We start from the raw sequence: 25,552 nt of genomic DNA on the forward strand, positions 1-25,552 counted from the left end.
GACCTCAGTGCACCACTGCACAATGATGTGATCAGATGGTCCTGGAAGAGAATAAACACAGCGTGGCTACCAAAGTGCCCTTTGGTTCCCTCTCCCACAGTACTTTAGCACCACATTGTCCTCAATGGCGGTAAGATGGGTGGTGGTGCTAACTAGGTAAATGTTTGCGGTCATCGCCCTTTCCCACAGAATTTACCTGCTGTTTGACTCTCCATCAAACTCAAACAGGGCTGCAGAAACTTAGTGTAGCAACTGTAATATAGCTTCATATCATAATGCAGTCTACTGTAAGTGTCCATCAATCCCTGCCATAAGACAGGTGATGACTGTTTTACAACTACATGGGCTTATCTGGCTGTTGGACCAGCTAGTCCTCTTCCATATCCCTTTTCTTGTTTCCCTCAGCTCGGCTGTGTGATGGGCAGCAGAAGGTTGCCATTCGTCCCTTTACTCTCAGATCAGATGAATCAATTTAGCCCTGTAAAACTATAAACCCCTCACTTTTTATTGATTTTTAATGGACTCCACACTCTAATTTCCCTGTCAGTAATGAATTGGCTGCCAGGACCAGTAGGACGCAGGAGCCTCCCACATGAGAACGCCAGTGTATGATGGATGCCTGGCACAACATGGCTATCGGTCTCCCGTTGTTGAAAGCTCTCGATCTCCCCTCGTTGTGCCAGCTTGGATGGGCCAGTAGTGTGTGGGGGATGTAATGAGGAGAATGTTCATCATGAAGTGATTACTTTCTAAATGAGTGTGATTAATATTCTTCCGGAGGAGCGGAGAAATGTGCTGCTGCAGTTGTGGCTGCCATCCTGGAGGGAGAAGCAGGGGATTGATGGAGGTGTAGAGACAGAGGAGATTGCCTCTGATGGAGACTGCACGTTTAGCGGTTGAAGTTTGACACAAGTTGCATTGACCATGTTTCATAATCAGGCATCTGACGGCTGTTAGGCAGATTCTCTCGGAGATATGATGAATTGATAACACAGTCATATACACTAGAAATATATCATGTTTGACATTGTATGTATAGATCCAGGTATAATCTGCTCATGTCTTAACCCTTTGGTATTGTCTTTCAGTTGGTGTCAACATGTTCTACATCTGCATGGTAGTCTACCTGTACGGAGACCTGGCCATCTATGCTGCTGCTGTGCCCATATCACTAATGGAAGTAGCCTGGTAAGACCAGCCAGCCAGCTTGCTGCTGATTCATTACATTCATGGGTTTCTTATTTGGGGGTGTTATTTCAAGCAACTTTATGACTAATGTGGGTGCAGCTGACTTTCCCAAGTACTTGCAGCATTTACGTTTGGCAGGACAAAGCATATCCCTTTCTCTCAGTTCTGTTTTTATCTCTGCACTTTGGCTGTTCCCTGACCTTCTGCCTCAGTAAAACTTTCTGATGAGGGGGCCTTCCTGACCTCCCACCAGTGCTCTTGGCATTTACTTTTTGTTGACTGGCTCCCAGACAGGTTTTTATTGCAAGTTTCCTCCACTGGCCCGGTGGGCTGGGTGACATCACATATTCCATATGGTTCCAGTCTCAGACAGTATGACTTAGCCTGCAGATCTAAGGGAGGCTCTTCCCTAGAGAAACTATTGTTCTGGTGAGACCACCTTAACCGTCAGGATCACAATTCAATTTGGTGTAGCTTTATGACAGAAAGATGATTGACTTTCTCATGGTGTACCAAAAAGTACAATTTCAAAAAAGGACCCCCGTTCCAAAAACTAAAGCGCTCTCCCATTTTGCCCAAATGACGTTAGATTATCAGTGACTTTTTAAGGGTTCAGTGAGCCCTGGGAGTGCCATATAGGGATATCTTATGAACATAATGTGGTGAGGATGAGATCCTTAAAAATGTATAGAGATACTTAGTTTTTAAAGGTGAAGGTGAGTGAATACATTTCAATTCAAGATTACAATTGAACCACTTACCACATCAGAGGAAGTTCTATTAACAAATCAATCCAGTAGCATAAAAAATATACGTTTGTCCCTCTGACTCAGCGGGGTCGAAAAGCCCCGTGGTAACATTCTTGCCAAAATGTGAGGCGGAACAGACACTTAAAAAGGAATTACCCTATGGCACAGACCGGAGCTCCCCGCTCGACTGGCTCTGCCACTGAGGAGAGCCAGGCGATTGAGATCGTAGAGCGGTATCTCTTTGTAAAGCCTTGCCGCAGCAGACTTCTCGGTGACAGATTCTAATGATTATCTCCCATAATTGATGCTTAGTCTGCTGCACCTTGTTGGCAGCACTGAAAGAGTTTTGTGATTGCCTCAGAATGACAATGTGTAATTTTCCACCAGGAAGACTGGATCATCACTTCAACTCAGTAAAGTCTTGTGCAGTGATATAACTTTTACTGATAATCTAACCGCTCAGAGGTAGTAGGACCTGGCCTCACTGATAATCTAACCGCTCAGAGGTAGTAGGACCTGGCCTCACTGATAATCTAACCGCTCCGAGCAAGAAGGAACTGACCTCCCTGATAATCTAACCGCTCCGAGGTAGTAGGAACTGACAAGTCTGCAAAGTTTTAGTAATTCTGCCCTGTCATATTTCATATTTTATCATTGTTTCATGTTCTTTTGCAACATTGTAAACTAGTCTTTCCTGTCGTATGTTATTCTTGGACTGACTTGATCTGATCGTGAAGGGATCTGTAATGATCACCAGTCTGTCTGTTCTCTCTGTAGTGGAAACCACTCATGCAGTGCTGGCAGTGTGAAATACGACGACACCGACTTGTGCTGGGGGCCTGTCACCAGGAAAGACGCCTACAAGGTGTTTCTGGTGAGTACATACTGCACCCCTGTTTCTCACCCCTGTCCTTCTACCCTCGTCCCAAAGGCCCCTGGAGGACACATGGTGTACCACACCTCTCTCTGTCAGCCCCTGCCATCGTGACTGAGCCCGAATGTGCAAACCCCTGTCTGTGTTAGTGTCAGCCTCAGCCCAGAGACCCCCTTCCAGTTCGGTCTCCCTCTCACTCCTCCCCTCCCGCAGCCCTGAGCAAGTGTGTGTGCCCTTGAAGTCTTAAGAGAGCGAAACTCCTGCGATTTCCACTTTTGCTTTAACTTTGCCGGCCGACAGTGATAGATGTGCTGATCTCCTCCTGTATTATTTCCCCCCTCCACTGTTCTCCCTCCACCCTCACTCATTTTCAACACAACGAGCATACCCAAACAATTCTCCAATAGATGCATTGTTGTTTTTTTATCTCGTCTGGATAAGCCTCTTACATCATGTCAACGAATTGAAATTATGCTGATTTATAATCTCCTCCTGTATGTTTTGTTTACCTTGCAGTTTCACAAAGTTTCCTTTTAGGGAAAGAGACATTTCCACCTCTGTGTTAATGTATCTAACTTATTGCTTCTTATTATAGTAGATGTTGAGGAGATGTCTGCTTGGTAATATGTTTTAAGAAATTGACTGTATTTGACAGAAAGTCAACTGTTCTCTGGTGTTTCTTGAAGAAGATGTTTCCTGTTATTAGTTTTGGTCTCTCCTGCATACAGGCATTTTGACTTCTAGGGGCTTAGTTGTATTTTCTCCCATTTTCTTCTCCATGAAACCTTATTAGATTCCTTCCTGTGGTGGACTCGCCCTTAAATAAATCATTGGGCTTTGATAAAACATTAATCAGCTTCTGTTAGCTCACACAGGGAGTGGAGTGTCTTCCTGCTCCTCAGCCCCCCTTTGTATTTGACGTGCCTGGGTCAAACGCTCTGGCCCCTTAGCCACTGCCCACCACTCCCCATGATCACTTTAAATAATTGATTGACTATTCCTTTTAAGCCCAGCCGCTCTCCATACACCGCTCTGTCCTGCCCAATGGAAATACCTCTCCTCTCCCACCTACGCTATGCCTGCTTATGCCCTCTGACATGTCTCTGCCCCACCCCAAAGACCAAGGTGCCCTTTGTCCTAATGATGGGTCTATCTAGGCACAATGTCCACAGCATCTAGAGTCTTTGCCATCCGGAGTCATTATCCAGCCCAGTATTTTCCCTTTTCTTTACAACGTCCATATCATTTCATTTACATTTACATTTAAGTCATTTAGCAGACGCTCTTATCCAGAGCGACTTACAAATTGGTGCATTCACCTTATGACATCCAGTAGAACAGTCACTTTACAAACTAAGTGACCTGCTTTATCACCCTACTGCCAGTCTCTTTATGAACTGAGTGAGTCAGAGGGTGCTTTAGTATTGACTCCTATTATAATATGCTTAATCAGACTTTGGAAAACATTGGAACAGTTGTCAGAAAGGCTGACAATACGGCATTGGGAAATGCCCCTTTATTTTGTTTTGGTTTAGAATTCAAATGAGCCTATTCATTTATTATGCCGCCCCATTCTTTGAGTGTTTGAAAAAGGCATTACAAAAAGAACCATAATTACAATTCCTAATGACTTTTTTTGTTTTGGTTATGCAATTAGTTTGGCTTAGTTTTGAGCCTCTAAGAGGGTGTTGGCATTAGCAAACACACTGTGTTCAATATGTTAGCATTAGTTGCTGCTCAGTTGTTGTATACCAATGGAATTGCTCAAAGCTGGTCTTTGAACTATGTTCTGGAGGTTCTGTGTTTCAGTGGTCATTACATTCTATCTGTTAATGGCCCTTCTCTCCTGTCCTCATCAACCACATTTCTCTCCTCACCATCACATCTTCTCAACCTCAAAATCTTGTAGTCTCTCCTGGCAACAGATCGTCAGTTAATCCTCCATTTTTATCTTGACCAGGCATTTGTAGCTCCCAGTTCTATAGGTGTCATTGATAAGGGGCTTTAATCCCTTGAATGGTATTATCTGTTTCCTTAAGGGATTTTACTGTGGTAACTGTGTACCATACTTATTCATCTTAAATAATCAATAGTGTGTGTAATGTGTATGTTGTGGTTTTGTGCTAAGCAGTAATGCAACCTGAACTTCCTCAGTTGGGTGCGTATTTGGTCTGCCTGGGCTGCTGTGTAGGGCACCACTGGCTGCCACAGGGGGAGTGGGATTGATGTCGTACACATTAGTCCAGCCACAGCGTTATTAGGGTTTAGAAAAGGAAGCAAGGAAAGATTAAAGGGCAGCCTGCATTACAGCATAACGGCGCACAGCTGTAATCCCCGTGTGGGTGGCTGTTTGAGAGAGAAGGAAAGAGAGACTGATGGATAGAGCATGATTTAGAGAACTCAGGCTGTCACAGACAGAAGTAGGGTTGATGGAGTGGTTCCTCCAGGGGGCTTTCTACCCTCTGCACCCTCAAGAATGGACTGTTGACCATACAGACAGGCTTAAGAGCTTTTTTTCACCTGCCATGTACTGTGTTGGTCTGAAAGTCACAACCCTGGGCGTTGCGTGTTTCAGACCACCGGCCTCCTCATCAGACCAGGTTTTTATAGATGCCACCCACATGTCAGTGGTCTGCCCGGCCAGACCGTTCAAATCGCCATCAACTGAGCCACAAGCTAGTCTTATTCTAGATCTCGTTGGTCGATTTGAATGTCCTAGTTCCTTTATCAGAACAAGATACAAGACACATTTCAGTTGAAGGCATTCAGTTTTACAACTGACTAGGTATCCCCCTTTCCCTGACATGACCAAAACTGTGGACACCTGCTCGTCGAACATCTCATTCCAAAATCATGGTCTGCGCACTTCTGCACTCGGCTGTCCCGTTCTTTGAGCTTGTGTGGCCTACCACTTTGCGGCTGAGTCATTGTTGCTCCTAGATGTTTCCACTTCACAATAATATAACTTACAGCTGACCAGGGCAGCACTAACAGGGCAGAATGTTGACATACTGATTTGTTGGAAAGGTGACATCCAATGACGGCGCCACGTTGAAAGTCACTGAACTCTTCAGGACGGGCCATTTTACTGCCAATGTTTGTCCGTGGATGTTGCATGGCTGTGTGCTCGATTTTATACACCTGTCAGCAACAGATATGGTTGAAATAGCCGAATCGACTAATTTGAAGGGGTGTCCACGTACTTGTGTGTGTCTGTGTGTATATATATAGTGTACCTCACATTATGCTTGTAGATCTCTCATTTCATTTGTCATTTTTCCTCAGACAGTTGCCCCACGGTGGTTGCAGCAGTGTTTGTTGTGCTTGGACAACAGATTGTGGGTTATCTTTAGTATGTGACAGAACAGCTGTCCCAGTTCAGAAAAGTAGTTCTGTTCTAATAGCAGACCCACAAGGCTCTGGGGATCAGCACAACTCCACTATGGCCAAGACCAAAGAGCTGTCAAAGGACACCAGAAACAAATTTGTAGACCTGCATCAGGCTGGGAAGACTGAATCTACAATAGGTAAACAGCTGTGGGAGCAATTATTAGGAAATGGAAGACATACAAGACCACTGATAATCTCCCTCAATCTGGGGCTCCACGCAAGATCTCACCCCATGGGGTCAAAATGATCACAAGAACGGTGAGCAAAAATCCCAGAACCACATGGGGGGGGGACCTAGTGAATGACCTACCACCAAAGCCTACCATCAGTAACACACTACGCCGCCAGGGACTCAAATCCTGCAGTGCCAGACGTGTCCCCCTGCTTAAGCCAGTACATGTCCAGGCCATTCTGAAGTTTGCTAGAGAGCATTTGGATGATCCAGAAGAAGATTGGGAGAATGTCATATGGTCAGTTTTTCAGCAAAGGGACCAGGACGACTGATCCGTGTAAAGGAAAGAATGAATGGGGCCATGTATCGTGAGATTTTGAGTGAAAACCTTCTTCCATCAGCAAGGGCATTGAAGATGAAACGTGGCTGGGTCTTTCAGAATGACAATGATCCCATTTCAACTATGACAGACACAGCATGACAGTGTACCTATGATGAAAATTACAGGCCTCTCATCTTTTTAAGTGGGAGAACTTGCACAATTGGTGGCTGACTAAATACTTTTTTGCCCCACTGTATTTATGTCACACACAGTTGAAGTCGGAAGTTTACATACACCTTAGCCAAATACATTTAAACTCAGTTTTTAGTGAATAAGTTTTTCATCATTCCTGACATTTAATCTTCGTAAAAATTCCCTGTCTTAGGTCAGTTAGGATCACCACTTTATTTTAAGAATGTGAAATGTCAGAATAATAGTAGTGATTTATTTCAGCTTTTATTTATTTCATCACATTCCCAGTGGGTCATAAGTTTGCATACAATCAGTTAGTATTTGATAGCATTGCCTTTAAACTTGGGTCAAACGTGTCGGGTAGCCTTCCACAAGCTTCCCACGATAAGTTGGAAGAATTTTGGCCCATTTCTCCTGACAGAACTGAGTCAGGTTTGTAGGTCTCCTTGCTCGCACACGCCTTTTCAGTTTTGCCCACAAATTATCTATGGGATTGAGGACAGGGCTTTGTGATGACCACTCCAATACCTTGACTTTGTTTGTTTGTCCTTAAGCCATTTTGCCACATCTTTGGAAGTATGGTTGGGGTCATTGTCCATTTGGAAGACCCATTTGCGACCAAGCTTTAACTTCCTGACTGATGTCTTGAGGTGTAGCTTCAATATATCCACCTCATTTTCTATCCTCATGATGCCATCTATTTTGTGAAGTGCACCAGTCCCTCCTGCAGCAAAGCACCCCCACAACATGACGCTGCCACCCCCTTGCTTCACAGTTGGGATGGTGTTCTTTGGCTTGCAAGCCTCCCTCTTTTTCCTCCAAACGTAACGATGGTCATTATTCCTTGCATTTTACTGTGGATATAGATACTTTTGTACCTGTTTCCTCCAGCATCTTCACAAGATCCTTTGCTGTTGTTCTGGGATGGATTTGCACTTTTCGCACCAAAGTACGTTAATCTCTAGGAGACAGAACGCCCCTCCTTCCTGAGCATTACTGCGTCCTGAGCATTATTTCTAACCAAAGAGAGGTGTCACAAAAAGCAGAAATATAGATACAATTAATCACTAACCTTTGACGATCTTCATCAGATGACACTCCCAGGACTCAATGTTACACAATACATGTATGTTTTGTTCGATCAAGTTCATATTTATATCCAAAAACCTCAGATTACATTGGCGCCATGTTCAGAAATGCCTCCAAAACATCCGGAGAAATTGCAGAGAGCCACATCAAATAACAGAAATACTCATCATAAACTTTGATGAAAGATACATGTTTTACATAGAATTAAAGATGAACTTGTTTTTAATGCAACCGCTGTGTCAGATTTCAAAAAAGCATTAAGTCAAAAGCACAATATTTAATTATCTGAGAACAGGTTCAGCCACAAAAGCAAGCCATAGTTACCTGCCACATTGTAGAGTCAACAAAAGTCATAAATAGCATTATAAATCTTCACTTACCTTTGCTGATCTTCGTCAGAATGCACACACAGGACTCCCACTTCCACAAGACATGTTTGTTTTGTTCGATTACGTTCATATTTATGTCCAAATACCTCCGTTTTGTATGCACGTTTAGTTTTCTATTCCAGTTGTAGAAACATGTCGAACGATGTTTACAATCAATCCTTAGGGTCTTTTTTATAAACCATCTTCAATAATATTCCAACCGGACAGTAGCATTAAAGAGGAAAAAGAAGGAACGGCGTGACCGCGCAGTAAATAACTGATTGGCCTCAGCCTAGTCCACTTGTTGAAACAGCTCTTATTCGACACCCTTCCACAATAGAAGCCTCAAACAACTTTCTAAAGACTGTTGACATCTGCTGGAAGCCTTGGGAAGTGCAATCTGGCCCCATAGACACAGCATATTGGATAGGCAATCACTTAAATGAAACTACAAACCTCAGATTTCCCACTTCCTGGTTGGATTTGTCTCAGGTTTTTGCTTGCCATGTGAGTTCTGTTATACTCACAGACATCATTCAAACAGTTTTAGAAACTTCACAGAGTGTTTTCTATCCAATACTACTAATAATATGCATATATTTGCATCTGGGACAGAGCAGCAGGCAGTTTACTCTGGGCACCTTATTCATCCAAGCTTTTCAATACTGCTCCCCTGCCACCAAGAAGTTAAAGCCATAACATTTTCTGTCATTTTCCAAGCTGTTTAAAGGCACAGTCAACTTAGTGTATGTAAACCTCTGACCCACTGGAATTGTGATACAGTGAATTATAAGTGAAATAATCTGTCTGTAAACAATTGTTGAAAAAATGACTTGTGTTATGCACAAAGTAGATGTCCGACTTGCCAAAACTATAGTTTGTTAACCAGAAATTTGTGGAGTGGTTGAAAAAATTGTTTTAATGAGTCCAACATAAGTGTCTGTGAACTTCTGACTTAAACTGTATGTGTATGTATATTTATGTATAAAAATTATTATTATTCTTTTTTTTTTTTACAAATCAATACTTGCAGTCAAAGTATCAATATAATATTGTCCAAAAATAATGTCCCGATTATGTAACTGTATCGACTCCCCCCGTCACTAAGCCTGCCAAACCACGCTCTCTAGGATTGAGAGGTAGTGCCTACACATAGTATGAGCGTTGCACCTCATACATACATGCATGCAGAGGACATGAGTGAAACTCAATAACAATATTCACTGGATGGAATTCACAATTCGGAATGGAATTCACAATTCTGGAGGTTAGCCTCACACCTTACCCTGACGTGTCTGGACTATATGTCAGGTTGACTTATCATCAATGGCCAGCTCTGCAAGTTCTTTTGAAACTAAAAGTCATATCAGTTCATTCAGTGACTTTGTGATATAGAAATGTGAAGTGCACATTTGTACTCACTTGTATGACATATTACAAAAGAAACGTCGTCTTCTAAAATATATAATCCTCTTAATTTTAATGGGTGTGTGTGTTTGTGTAAGTTACTGCAACTACTTGTCACACTCAAGTTCAGAACAGCGGTCAGTCAAACCCTTACAATGACGTAAAGCGCAGAGCTCTGACGTCATGTATAGCATGTTACTCTTCAGCCACTGCGTTCCAATTTAGGCATTTATCCGTGCCCAAATCTGCCATTTTCAACCTGTACACGGTACGAGTGTAAAGGGATACGAAAATGAGTTGGGTGAGATTTGATCAACTGCTGATTGATTCTCGTGTCCGGTACCCAGGCTGTTTTCAAAGACTATTGAAAGACTAGAATTTATACTTACCCTGTTTAGGAAGAGTTTGTCCCATCTGTGTTTGTCCCATCTGTGTTTGCTAACTACAGCATATTGTTTCCACTCCAGCAGATTGAGCAGTTGTTAACCCTTTTTTTGTGTGAGTTGTGCTGGTGCTGCTATCACATTACCATAAAGAGTGGTAGTTAGCCACACGAGACAAACTGCTAATGCCATCAAATGTGCTTAAGGATCTTTTTGGCAGCTGTCACTACAGAACTCAATGGGGCTTGTGTGCCTGTGATTTGTAACCAAGGTAATACATGGTTTAATTATTGCCTTCAGCCTGTCCATTTAACTCAGTTTTTCCTCTGTCTTTCTGCTTATAGACTACAGACGATCATCATTTGAGAAGTTATTTCACTCATTGGTTTCGAGAAAACAAAACAAGGGAGTAGTGTAGCCCATTGCTTTCTATTACTTTTAATGTCATTGTCTGTGTCAATTGTTTATTCTTTCCTTTTCTCAGGGGAGTAAGATAAAATAGACGTATTTGGCCTGTCTAACACGTTGGTAAAGTCCGTGCCTCGTGTTTAAGGAGAAAATCTACATGCTGAGTACAATATTGTTTTCTGTTTTGAAAAGCTGGTTATCTGGTACAAGGACATTGCAGAATGATGTACGGGTCTTGCTCGGTGGGTGGCTGAACGCTAACAAACGTGATTCTCATGAAATTAATCTGACGCTTAAACGGAACACAGGCTCCCATTTTAAAAGGGACAGGTTTCAAGAGACTTTTACATTCTGTCGTGTCTTTACTATCATTAAATTGAAGACTTAGTTTTATCAAAGGAAAATATTCCGATTACAAGGTTATAATTTCCCAATATAACCTTGCAGATATTTTCATATCTGATCCATTGTCTTCTGATTAATGAATGATTTACTTTACCTCACGTTAGTCTCATTCCAAACATCGTAACTTGTTGGTTATCTGCACGAACCCAGTCTTCACTATGAGTCATCCATACATCAATTGTCTTAAATCATTCATTTATTACTAACTAAGTAATTCACAGAAATGCATAAACAAAGTAAATATGGTTACAAGAAATTATAGGAAATGTGCCATAGTGGGCTAAACCGGCATCGCGGCTTGGTGGACAAAATGGGGAGTGGGGGTCAGCTGAGAAGTCACCAAAGAGTTGATAATTATAACAATTGAAATGCTAATCCTTTGGACATGAACGCTCACTCATTCGGGAACAATTGCAATCAATATATATATTTACGCTCAGTGTGTCGTCTTGATCGCTGGTGAAAAGTCTTTGTCCGTCTCTCTCCCTCTCTCTCTCGGTTGTGGTTAGAGTGGATTGTTCAGAGTGACATTCCTTCATTCGTTATAGAATGGTAGTTTCGGTGGATGTCATTCCTTGTTCAATGATACCGAATTCCTAGCTGCAGACTAGTAATTAATATCAAAGACTTGTTCTTATTCTGTCAGTATTGATAGGCTAAGTGTTTAACCATGTGGTATGGTTAAAAGATTCAGCAATGGTCTACAACCTTTGTACTCCCGTGATTGAGAGAAACATGGTCTGGTGATCATTTCTCAAAGTTGGGTTTTATTCGGAATTGCAGAAAAGGGGCTGTCCCAGGATGCCTGACCCTAACTGGGCTCAGGGGCGCTCCTCTGATTTAGTTCAAATCAAAAGGGAATTGGATTTTCCTTCATTAAACAGTCCAAAGTCATATTACACAATTTTACAAACAGTATCATACTCATTCATCGTATACAACAATTAGATGTAAACCTCATATCTGAGGCTATTATATAAACAGCATAATGGTAATGTGGCCACACCATCTCCCATGAGCTTCCCCAAGTTGTAACAAACGGACCAGTTTGTAGCTGGATTCTTCCCCGATCTTTTATACTTTCTCCGGAACATGAAATTGTTTCGTACCTCAAGTTCTGTGAGGTGGAAGAAATTCCTTTGTTCACTATGAAAAGTTACTCTGCCTCTTATACTGTGTGGCCATGAGGCAGGGTCTTCTCCTCAGGAATTTACGACCTCTCTCTGACCACAGCAGCCTAGTTGAAGGAGTCAGGGGGATGGGGCTTGCTATACCCAAAGAGGGCAACATCATGACAATTCAGACCCTGTGACCTTGGGCTGATTGCTTGTATGGCTGTGTGTTGGTGTAGTTGTCTGGGTCTGCTGGTTAGGCTGACCAGACCAAGCCTCCTATTGAAAGAATGACCCAACCGTTTGCACCCTTCTCCAAACCAGGAAATAAAAATGGACAGTTTCCTTCCTCATATAGAGCTTTTTCAATTACACTGTGACATGGAACATATTCATGACAAGGCCCCTTAGTTGATGTATTATTTAATTTATTCTTCATAGGGTCCATCATCATAATTTAATGAGACCTTGTTCTCTGTGCGATATGGCACCCTCTTTTCCCCATCCCCCACATCCCCTACTAAAAGTTATAACGATCGGGAGAGTGAAATAGCCGAGGTCCTATTAAACCACAGGCAAATTATCGTTTCGAATTTCCTTCCAGATATGTCCCTTGCCTGTCATAAATCTTCCCTATGCGGTGTTGCTCGTTATTTTTTACCTAGGTGTATAATGGTATCTTTTGAGAAGCCAGAGATTTTAATTAGACAAACCAACTGGAAGGCAACTGCACCCCAGCTCCCCATATGAAGTCATAATGGTTCAGTGTAGCAAATGAATGCTATGCTCATCATTGTTTACTTTCCCAATTTACTGTGGCTACCCAAATAGAGGCTGCTGGCACAAATGTATCAGCAACAGTTTTTCGGGAGGTCTGGTTAAGCTAAACCCATACTTCTGGGAAGTTGTGAATGATAAAGTAGGGAATAGTTTTAAATGTTGGCTAAGAGTTTAGCTCATGTCTTATTCTTGGTATCCTCTTATCTCTCCAGAGAGAAGTGAATTTTGAGATCCATTGTAAAGGCAGAGCTTTAGATCAGCCCCTCAATTGCTCTGTTGAACTAAGAATGCCCTTTACAGGTCACACCCACGTTCAGTGTTTGTTTACGCTGATGTTATGCCTGTTCAGTGATTGTTGTATGCCACAGCATTCTCTGATAGACTTCAAAGGCTTGAAACTCTGAACATCAGAGGGGCTTTGAAGCCAGGATAAATTGAGTAATCCTGTCTTATATGTACAGTATAGAGTTGATCATCCTCATCATTTCCTCTCCTCATTGCTTCACAGTCTCTTTCTGTTTCAGTAATAGCTTGAGGATATCCCTGAAGTTACTGACTCATATCTATTAAATCAAACTTTATTTGTCATGCGCTGAATACAAGTGTAGACCTTACCGTGAAATGCTTACTTACAAACCCTTAACCAACAGTGCAGTTCAAGAAGCGTTAAGAAAATAATTACCAAATAAACTAAAGTTTTAAAAAGTTTATAAAAAATCAATCAAAAGTTACACAATAACGTAACAGTAACGAGGCTATATACAAGGAGTACCGGTACCGATGAATTGTTCAGCAGCTTTATGGCTTGGGGGTAGAAGCTGTAAAGGAGCCTTTTGGTCCTAGACTTGGTGTTCCGGTACCGCTTGCTGTGCGGTAGCAGAGAAAACAGTCTATGATTTGGGTGACTGGAGTCTCTGACAATTTTTTTTATGGGCTTTCCTCTGACACTGCCTATTATATAGGTCCTGGATGGCAGGCAGCTTGGCCCCAGTGATGTACTGGGCAGTACGCACTACCCTCTGTAGCGCCTTGTGGTCAGATACTGAGCAGTTGCCATACCAGGCAGTGATGGAACTGGTCAGGATGATCTCAATGATGCAGCTGGAGAACTTTTTGAGGATCTGGGGACCCATGCCAAATATTTTCAGTCTCCTTGGGGGAAAAGGTTTTGTTGTGCCCTCTTCACAACTGTCTTGGTGTGTTTGGACCATGATAAGTTCCTTGGTGTCCACATCACCAACAAACTAACTCTTGACCCGCTCCACTACAGCTCCTTTGATGTTAATAGGGGCCTGTTCGGCCCGCCTTTTCCTGTAGTCCACAATCAGCTCCATTGTCTTGCTCACATTGAGGGAGAGGTTGTTGTCCTGGCACCACACTGCCAGTTCTCTGACCTCCTCCCCCTAGGCTGTCATCGTTGTCGGTGATCGGGGCTACCACTGCTGTGTCGTCAGCAAACTTAATGATAGTGTTGGAGTAGTTTGGCCATGCAGTTGTGGGTGAAAAGGTAGTACAGAAGGGGACTAAGTACACACCCCTGAGGGGCCCCAGTGTTGAGGATCAGTGTGGCAGACGTGTTGGTGCCTACCCTTACCACCTGGGGATGGCCCGTCAGGAAGTCCAGGATCCAGTTGCAGTGGTTCTAGGGTATCCAGGAGGATGCTGTTGATGACCAGCCTTTCAAAGCACTTTGTGGCTACTGACGCAAGTGCTACGGGGCGGTAATCATTTAGGCAGGTTACCTTCTCTTCCTTGGGCACAGGGACTATGGTGGTCTGAAGCATGTAGGTATTACAGACTCAGTCAGGGAGAGGTTGAACATGTCAGTGAAGGCACTTGCCAGTTGATTCAATCTTAATCCTGTATTGACAATAATCCTGTAATGGCTTGTTTGATGGTTTCTCTGAGGGCTTAGCGGGATATTTTACAAGTGTCCAGATTAGTGTTCCACTCTTTGAATGCAGCAGCTCTAGCCTTTAACTTGATACGGATGTTGCCTGTAATCCATGACTTCTGGTTGGGATATGTATGCACTGTCACTGTGGGGATGACGTCGTCAATGCATTTATTGATGAAGCCGATGACTGAGGTGGTATACTCCTCAATGCCATTGGATGAATCCCGGAACATATTCCAGTCTGTGCTAGCAAAACAGTTCCGTAACATAGCATCCGCGTCTTCTGACCACTTCCATATTGAGCGAGTCACTGGTACTTCCAGCTTTAGTTTTTGCTTGTAAGCAGGAATCAGGAGGATAGAATTATGGTCAGATTTGCCAAATGTAGGGCAGGAGAGAGCTTTGTGTGCATTTCTGTGTGTGGAGTAAAGGTGGTCTAGAGTTTTTATTTTATTTTTTCCTTTGGTTGCAAATGTGATATGCTGGTTAAAATTTGGTAAAACTGATTTACGTTTGCCTGCAGTAAAGTCCCTAGGCCACTAGGAGCGCCATTTCTGGATGTGCATTTTCTTGTTTGCTTATGGCCTTATAGAGTTGGTTGAGTGCGGTCTTAGTGCCAGCATCGGTCTGTGGTGGTAAATAGATGGCTACGAATAATATAGATATGAACTCAATTGGTAGATAGTGTGGTCTACAGCTTATCATAAGGTACTCTACCTCAGGCGCGCAATACCTCAAGACTTCTTTAATTGGTCCAGCTCCTTTTGGAGGATAAAGTGCCATTAGTAATCTTCCTCTTGATTTCTAATGTTTAAAGTTGGTCCACTGTAAATGCGACACAGAAAACAATTGCACAATAATGCTTTTCAGCCTATTAATTGATGGAAATACCAGTTGATGGAAATACATTTGACTGGTCATGCTTATCGGTCAATAGGTTCATTTGCATAATTTAGTGGAATTAATTTGGCTCATATATTCGTTATGTATCTTATCATACATATACAGCATACAGATACAGAGCCTTTGAGTGAAAGATCTGTCAGACAGCACAAGAGCTCCCGAGTGGCGTAGCGGTCTAAGGCACTGCATCTCAGTGCTAGAGACGTCACTGCAGACACCCTGGTTCGATTCCAGGCAGTATCACAACCGGCCGTGATTGGGAGTCCCATTGGGTGGTGCACAATTGGTCCAGCGTCGTCCGGGTTTGGCTGGCCGGTGTAGGCCGTCATTGTAAATAAGAATTTGTTCTTAACTGACTTGTCTAGTTAAATAAAGGATAAATAAAAACAAGAAAATAATAATAATAAACAGAAACAGTTTCTATCTCCTTTTACTTCACTATACTCGTTCAGAGGAGTGCTGTACTGTCACAATGTACACAGTGGCCACACTTGTTAGTGCCATTGGGTGGGCCTGGTAGCCAAGTGTCATGCTTCTTAGGTAGCTTCATGCTGTGCGTCATGGAATCGGCTATATTCTTGTATGGCCCCCCCAAAAATGTGAGGGGGTAATATGGTGGACACTCGTAGATTAGGATTACTTTTGTTCCAGTGTTTTAATACATTGGATTTGACGTGACCGGCATATGTGCTGTACTCCGTGGAAAAACACAAACATGGGAGTTTTGTCTTTTTATTTATTTTTTATTTCACCTTTATTTAACCAGGTAGACCAGTTAAGAACAAGTTCTCATTTACAACTGCAACCTGGCCAAGATAAAGCAAAGCAGTGCGACACAAACAACAACACAGAGTTAGACATGGGATAAACAAGGGTACAGTCAATAACACAATAGAAAAGTCTATGTGTGCAAATGAGGTAAGATTAGGGAGGTAAGGCAATAAATAGGCCGTAGTGGCCAAATAATGACAATTTAGCAATTAAACACTGGAGTGATAGATGTGCAGAAGATGAATGTGCAAATAGAGATACTGGGGTGCAAAGGAGCAAAAAATAAATATATAACAGTATGGGGATGCGGTAGCTGGATGGGCTATTTACAGATGGGCTATGTACAGGTGCAATGATCTGTAAGCTGCTCTGATAGCTGATGCTTAAAGTTGGTTTAAATTGTATTTGATTTATTTCACCTTTATTTAACCAGGTAGGCAAGTTGACAACAAGTTCTCATTTACAATTGCGACCTGGCCAAGATAAAGCAAAGCAGTTCGACACATACAACGACACAGAGTTACACATGGAGTAAAACAAACATACAGTCAATAATACAGTATAAACACGTCTATATACGATGTGAGCAAATGAGGTGAGATAAGGGAGGTAAAGGCAAAAAAAGGCCATGGTGGCAAAGTAAATACAATATAGCAAGTGAGGGAGATATAAGTCTCCAGCTTCAGTGATTTTTGCAATTTGTTCTAGTCATTGGCAGCAGAGAACTGGAAGGAAAGGCAGCCAAAGGAGGAATTGGCTTTGGAGGTGACCAGTGAAATATACCTGCTGGAGTGTGTGCTACAGGTGGGTGCTGCTATGGTCACCAGTGAGCTGAGATAGGCGGGGCTTTACCTAGCAGAGACTTGTGGATGACTTGGAGCCAGTGAGTTTGGCGACGAATATGAAGCGAGGGCCAGCCAACGAGAGCATACAGGTCGCAGTGTTGGGTAGTATATGGGGCTTTGGTGACTAAATGGATGGCGCTGTGATAGACTGCGTTCAATTTGCTGAGTAGTGTTGGAGGCTATTTTGTAAATGATATCGCTGAAGACAAGGATCGATCGGTAGGATAGTCAAGTTTGGCAGCGTGAGTGAAGGATGCTTTGTTGCGAAATAGGAAGCCGATTCTAGATTTAATTTTGGATTGGTGATGCTTAATATGAGTCTGGTGCAGGTGCGGGCAGCGATCGGTTGAAGAGCACGCATTTAGTTTTACTTGCATTTAAGGGCAGTTGGAGGCCAGGGAAGGAGAAATGTATTGCATTGAAGCTCATCTGGAGGTTAGTGTCCAAAGAAGGGCCAGAAGTATACAGAATGGTGTTGTCTGCGTAGAGGTGGATCAGAGAATCACCACTATTAGTGCCACTGAGTAGGCTTTGATGTTCAGTCTCTCAAGCACAGGTATAGGTCTGTTCAATAACTCCCTTATCATACCCACATTGCAGGAAGCTAGTGTGCATACCATTAGCTTTGCGCTCAAAATCTATGTCTGTGCTACAGTTACTTCGGAGTCTTAGGAATTGAGCTACCAGTATGTTCCGCTTATGGTGTACGGGGTGGTTACTGTCTGTGCGGCTTGCAGAAGATAGTAGACTCCAAGTCTGTTTTCTTCTCTTCTCTCTGTTGTGAATTTGAGATTGGGTTCAGATAAATTATAAGAAATTAACTCTGAGAGGAGACCTTCAGTACCGTTCCATACCAGTAGGATGTCGTCCATGTATCTTTTCCAAAGGGTGATACTCTGGAAATATTTTTTTTTTCTGGACATCATAAAGGAAGGTCTCCCCCCAGTGTCCCATGAATACATTTGCATAGTTAGGAACGAAGTCAGTTCCCATTGAGGTACTCTGAATCTGTTGGTAGAAACTGCCCGCATATTGGAAGTCATTTGATGTGAGGGCTTTTTTTTAGTGAGAGACAGAATTAAGTTAGACGGGGGTAAGAGACCCTCGGGTCTAGTGTTGGGATAGCGTGAGAGCGCTTGTAGGCTTGCGTCATGCGTGCTATTAGTGTAGAGAGACTGAACGTCAAGTATAACCAAGATGCTTTCACTGTCACATTTTATAGTTATTGATGATCTTAAGCACATCGTGGTATCCTAAAAAGGCTGGCAATGCTGGCACAAATGTTAAGATGAATAAATCATCATATTGAGATAGGTGTTCAACAGGGCTACTGTTACCTGACACTATGGGACGTAAAGGAGGTTCATCCATACTTTTATGTATTTTCGGTAAGCCATCATAAACTGGACAGGCTGGATTAAAGTGAGCAATAAGAAATCAATCTCTGCCTTTTCTGTTGTTGAGTGCCCTAACTTAATTTGACCTCAAATGAGTCCTTTTGGAAGTTTTTCTTGGTAAGCCCTTCTTATAGTTATTCTAACATGTTCAAAGTGCACATCAGAAGTCTGTAAGAAGGACCATATATCGTTGCATCCTCGACATGCATGTTCTTCTGAATGCGATTACTCGGAGCACGGTGTGTGGATGCCCTAATCAGGTTACGCACCCAATGCATATGGGTCTGGTAAATTTAAAATGTTGCCGGTCAAATGTCCGGCACAACCATTTCCTAATGGAAACACTCATGTGACATCATTATTCAAACAAAGCGGCAGTGTGTGGAGGGCATACATTTGAGACCTCAGTGGTCCTCACCATTTAGTCTCAAATAGACTCACACAAGTGGAACACTGCAATCACTTGCTTAATCATGCTGTAAATGGTTCTTAATAGTTGAGCATTTGCCTTTTAAAAAGTTTAGGTCTACACATGGATTCTCTGTCAGACTGTCTTGAGACTGGATGCTGACCTAGGAATGCTGGTGGATTGTGAAACTCTTGGCCTAACAAATACTAGCTGGCAATGACAAGCCCAGCCAGCGTGATTTATTAGTACTGCAGTGAAATAAATAAAGATGCATCTATATGCATGCTTTAGTCTTCATGTGGGCTAGACCAACAGAGGTGTGTACATTTGAAATACCACAGGTCAAACTCCTTTGATTTTACTGACGTCTGCTTCAACTTCCTTCATTAGTGTTCTGTCATCTCCAACTGAGACAGAGTGAAGAGGAATTGGGCTCAACTGCATTACTGTAGTGTTGTGCAATTCTGATGTGTTAAATAGTCACAGGCAGGTGGCAAAATATCCCATCTACACTTACCCCCCTCACCTACACTTACCTCCATGTCCTGTCCCATCCCATCTACGCTGAACCCCCCACCGACACTTACCACCTCCGTGTCCTGTCCCATCCCATCTGCACTTACCCCCCTCACCTATACTTACCTCCTCCATGTCCTGTCCCATCCCATCTACACTTACCCCCCTCACCTACACTTACCTCCTCCATGTCCTGTCCCATCCCATCTACACTTACCCCCCCTCACCTACACTTACCTCCTCCATGTCCTGTCCCATCCCATCTACAGTGAACCCCCACCTATACTTACCTCCTCCATGTCCTGTCCCATCCCGTCTACACTTACCCCCCCTCACCTACACTTACCTCCTCCATGTCCTGTCCCATCCCATCTACAGTGAACCCCCCACCTATACTTACCTCCTCCATGTCCTGTCCCATCCCGTCTACACTTACCCCCCCTCACCTACACTCACCTCCTCAATGTCCCATCCCATCTACACTTACCCCCTCACCTACACCTACCACCTCCATGTCCCATCCCATCTACACTTACCCTCACCTACACTTACTTCCTCCATGTCCTGTCCTGTCCTGTCCCATCCCATCCCATCTAAACTTACCCTCCCCTCACCTACACTTACCTCCTCCATGTCCTGTCCCATCCCATCTACACTTACCCCCCCCACCCCCTCACCTACACTTACCTCCTCCATGTCCTGTCCCATCCCATCTACACTTACAGTGCCTTGCGAAAGTATTCGGCCCCCTTGAACTTTGCGACCTTTTGCCACATTTCAGGCTTCAAACATAAAGATATAAAACTGTATTTTTTTGTGAAGAATCAACAACAAGTGGGACACAATCATGAAGTGGAACGACATTTATTGGATATTTCAAACTTTTTTAACAAATCAAAAACTGAAAAATTGGGCATGCAAAATTATTCAGCCCCCTTAAGTTAATACTTTGTAGCGCCACCTTTTGCTGTGATTACAGCTGTAAGTCGCTTGGGGTATGTCTCTATCAGTTTTGCACATCGAGAGACTGAATTTTTTTCCCATTCCTCCTTGCAAAACAGCTCGAGCTCAGTGAGGTTGGATGGAGAGCATTTGTGAACAGCAATTTTCAGTTCTTTACACAGATTCTCGATTGGATTCAGGTCTGGACTTTGACTTGGCCATTCTAACACCTGGATATGTTTATTTTTGAACCATTCCATTGTAGATTTTGCTTTATGTTTTGGATCATTGTCTTGTTGGAAGACAAATCTCCGTCCCAGTCTCAGGTCTTTTGCAGACTCCATCAGGTTTTCTTCCAGAATGGTCCTGTATTTGGCTCCATCCATCTTCCCATCAATTTTAACCATCTTCCCTGTCCCCGCTGAAGAAAAGCAGGCCCAAACCATGATGCTGCCACCACCATGTTTGACAGTGGGGATGGTGTTCAGGGTGATGAGCTGTGTTGCTTTTACGCCAAACATAACGTTTTGCATTGTTGCCAAAAAGTTCAATTTTGGTTTCATCTGACCAGAGCACCTTCTTCCACATGTTTGGTGTGTCTCCCAGGTGGCTTGTGGCAAACTTTAAACGACACTTTTTATGGATATCTTTAAGAAATGGCTTTCTTCTTGCCACTCTTCCATAAAGGCCAGATTTGTGCAATATACGACTGATTGTTGTCCTATGGACAGAGTCTCCCACCACAGCTGTAGATCTCTGCAGTTCATCCAGAGTGATCATGGGCCTCTTGGCTGCATCTCTGATCAGTCTTCTCCTTGTATGAGCTGAAAGTTTAGAGGGACGGCCAGGTCTTGGTAGATTTGCAGTGGTCTGATACTTATTCCATTTCAATATTATCGCTTGCACAGTGCTTGTTGGGATGTTTAAAGCTTGGGAAATCTTTTTGTATCCAAATCCGGCTTTAAACTTCTTCACAACAGTATCTCGGACCTGCCTGGTGTGTTCCTTGTTCTTCATGATTTTCTCTGCGCTTTTAATGGACCTCTGAGACTATCACAGTGCAGGTGCATTTATACGGAGACTTGATTACACACAGGTGGATTGTATTTATCATCATTAGTCATTTAGGTCAACATTAGATCATTCAGAGATCCTCACTCAACTTCTGGAGAGAGTTTGCTGCATTGAAAGTAAAGGGGCTGAATAATTTTGCACGCCCAATTTTTCAGTTTTTGATTTGTTAAAAAAGTTTGACATATCCAATAAATGTCGTTCCACTTCATGATTGTGTCCCACTTGTTGTTGATTCTTCACAAAAAATACAGTTTTATATCTTTATGTTTGAAGGCTGAAATGTGGCAAAAGGTCGCAAAGTTCAAGGGAGCCGAATACTTTCGCAAGGCACTGTACCTCCTCCATGTCCTGTCCCATCCCATCTACATTTACCACCCCCCTCACCTACACTTACCTCCTCCATGTCCTGTCCCATCCCATCGACACTGAACATCTCCCTCACCTACACTTACCTCCTCCATGTCCTGTCCCATCCCATCGACACTGAACATCCCCCTCACCAACACTTACCTCCTCCATGTCCTGTCCCATCTACACTGAACCTCACCTACACTTACCTCCTCCATGTCCTGTCCCATCCCATCGACACTGAACATCCCCCTCACCAACACTTACCTCCTCCATGTCCTGTCCCATCCCATCGACACTGAACATCCCCCTCACCAACACTTACCTCCTCCATGTCCTGTCCCATCCCATCTACACTGAACCTCACCTACACTTACCTCCTCCATGTCCTGTCCCATCCCATCGACACTGAACATCCCCCTCACCTACACTTACCTCCTCCATGTCCTGTCCCATCCCATCGACACTGAACATCCCCCTCACCAACACTTACCTCCTCCATGTCCTGTCCCATCGACACTGAACATCTCCCCATGCCCTGTCCTCCCATCACTTACCTCCTCCATGGCCTCCATGTCCCCCATCCCACTACACTGAACATCTCCCCATGTCACCTACACTTACCCCCCACCCCACCTCCATGTCCTGTCCCATCCCATCTACACTGAACCCCCTCACCTACACTTACCTCCTCCATGTCCTGTCCCATCCCATCGACACTGAACATCCCCCCATCACCTCTACACTTACCTCCTCCATGTCCTGTCCCATCCCATCTACACTTACCCCCCTCCTCCATGTCCTGTCACCTACACTTACCTCCTCCATGTCCTGTACCATCCCATCTACACTGAACATCCCCTCAACCCCCCTCCATCACCTACACTTACCTCCTCCATGTCCTGTCCCATCCCATCTACACTTACCCCCCACCTGAACCTCCCTCACCTCACCTATCCCATCTACTTACCTCCTCCCATCTACACTACACTTACCTCCTCCATGTCCTGTCCCATCCCATCTACACTTACCTCCTCCATGTCCTGTCCCATCCCATCTACACTGAACCTCACCTACACTTACCTCCTCCATGTCCTGTCCCATCCCATCCCATCTACACTTACCCCCCATGTCCTTCACCTACCTCCATATCCTTTTCCCATCCCATCTACACTTACCTCCTCCATGTCCTGTCCCCCCATCTACCTACACTTACCACTTCCATGTCCTGACCCATCCCATCTACACCTACCCCCTCCCCTCACCTACACTTACCTCCTCCATGTCCTGTCCAATCCATCTAGACTTACCCCCCCTCAACTACACTTACCTCCTCCATGTCCTGTCCCATCCATCTACACTAACCCCCCCCCCACCTACACTTACCTCCTCCATGTCCTGTTCCATCCCATTCTCTGGCTGCTGCCATCCTTCCTCTCATTACAGTCATCTTTATTTGCGTAGAGACTAGATGGTTGTCTCCTGTGTCATCTACTTAATTAACAATAAAAGCGTCTGTGTTGAGTATATCCCACTTCCACTGAGTGCGTGCTGTGTATGAGAAAGATGAGTGTTGAGGTGGTTTTTATTATTTTCACACATCTCACAATGACGGCAGCCATGAGCTAACCATTAGGCTCATACATCTGGACATCAGCTTGACCTTGGTGAGTGTGAAGCTAATGGAATCAAGATAAAATGTGTTCCTTGTAGCCTTGTCAAAGTTGCAATTTTCTAATTTAGCATTGTACGGTCATATTTTAGACAGTTATTGAAGCAAGCTCAGTTTTGGGTAGAGTCTGTGTGTACTGGGTGTGGAGGTCCAGTGGGAACCCTGTATGTCAGGCTACTTGGGTCCACACACACCTCTGTATAAAGATCCTGTCAGAGACACTGACCCATTCTATCTGACAGGTTTCCAACACGTCCATAGTCTCAGCCTGGCTCACTGACTTCCTGAAGCCTCCTCCATAGGTGGACTTTCACACACAAGCCATGTCCACGGAGAGAGACAGTGTTGTTTATTCATCTCTGGTGGTTTTATATCCCTTATTTTGGAAGTGTTCAGTTTCCGCTTGCCTGATAGTGACCTCTGGGCCTGCAGGGCCGGTGATGCATCCACAGTTGATGCAGAGGAGATCTGACATTGATGAGTCTATGGCTGTTCGTCACACAGGGGGATGGCAAGGCTGCTGCTACCTCAAGATAAGCTCTCCTTTATATCCAATAAAGCCTCTGTCTCTGTGTGTCTCTCCTACACTCACTGAGGGGAAAATAATGAATGAGCCCAGGCCTAACATCCCTTCAAGTCATTTATGTATTTTGTGTTTGTACAGCAGAATTACTTTTTGGGGGGATCAAAACAAGTTGTTCGATGCAGTTCTAGTAATGTAATTCTTCTGAAGACTGCAGGAGTTGGGGCTCACACACACATCGCACCGAATGTAGATCTAGCATTCGTCTGTAGATCATTCAGCACGCTGTGTTTTAGGGACCTCCGCTGTAGATGTCGGACTGCCTACATTTTTCATGCGATTCTATTTATAATAACATCTTCAACATATCTCAATCATTGTCGTGTGGTTTATCAAAATTCTATCTACATGAAAATGATACAACCCTAAAAAAGTCACTTATATTGCCATTTCTAACTATGCAAAAGTTGCCCTTATAAAGCCAAAAATAAAAACATTGCAGCCTGCAGGTAGAAATATCCAGATAAAAAAAATACATATTTATATCCTTTAAATCACATTGGCTACACATGGCCTCTGCAACAAACTTTAAACATGGTATCAACTATTAACTTGGTTCTGGCTCAAAGCTTGCGCTAGTGAACTTAGCAACATTGTATAAAATATTCTGGGCCCTCAGTTTGCTGCGCCAGTGAGCTCGGTACAGACACAGCTGTAGGCTAAGAAGCAGTGCACGACTTGGGCTGGAGCTCACTGGAGCTGAGAGCTGTTCCTCTTATAGAATATTAGCTCAAAATGATTGTGGAGCTCCTGCACTTAAATATAAACCATACCGGAACCTAAGTCCAGCACTGATAAGAAGCTTACTTTCTGACTTTTCCACTGGATCAGGGCATGACATTTTTCCCCACGCTGAGTAGTTATCGAAAGGGAGAGAGCTGGAAAGATTTTTCAAATGCATCGAGGAACTATTGTAATTATCAATGGATGTAAAAACAAACTTTGTTTGCTTGCTGTTTGAGGTGAAGAAAACATCACTTTGAGAAGCTCCACAGGTCATTCATTAGTGGTGGTGTGTTAAGCCAATCAGGAATAATAGCAGATCCCCAAATTGGCATATTTATATTCCTACATTTGTGCGCAGGCCAGGTAGCCAATAAGCCTACTTCTATGCGTGTGCATCCTTACTCAACATTGACAGGAGCGCTCCAAACAAAATACAATGACTAAATTGACAGAACCCGTAAATGGAATTAAACAAACCAAGAGTAGCATAGGTTGTGCACTCTGCAAACAATGTGTTCACTTCGACAATGAGAACAGGAAGACTGGAATAATATTGAATGCATTAAATTAAATGACCGCAACCAAAGTAACAAACATTGTAGATGAAATATGATAGGAATTTACCTTAAA

The 25,552-nt window shown here is 43.4% G+C and overlaps 1 protein-coding gene across 1 annotated transcript in view; it reads left to right on the forward strand.

Annotated features, from left to right (window-relative positions):
* The window catches only part of LOC118384710 (transmembrane protein 104-like), a 79,733-nt gene that overhangs the window by 16,978 nt on the left and 37,203 nt on the right, over positions 1–25,552 (forward strand). Inside the window, exons 7-8 of the mRNA XM_035771450.2 lie at positions 1,089–1,188; positions 2,715–2,811. Coding sequence (XP_035627343.1) covers positions 1,089–1,188; positions 2,715–2,811 — 197 coding nt within the window. The remainder of the gene's footprint in view (positions 1–1,088; positions 1,189–2,714; positions 2,812–25,552) is intronic.

The sequence above is a fragment of the Oncorhynchus keta genome, chromosome 5, assembly GCF_023373465.1.
Source record: "Oncorhynchus keta strain PuntledgeMale-10-30-2019 chromosome 5, Oket_V2, whole genome shotgun sequence".
Lineage (NCBI taxonomy): Eukaryota > Metazoa > Chordata > Actinopteri > Salmoniformes > Salmonidae > Oncorhynchus > Oncorhynchus keta.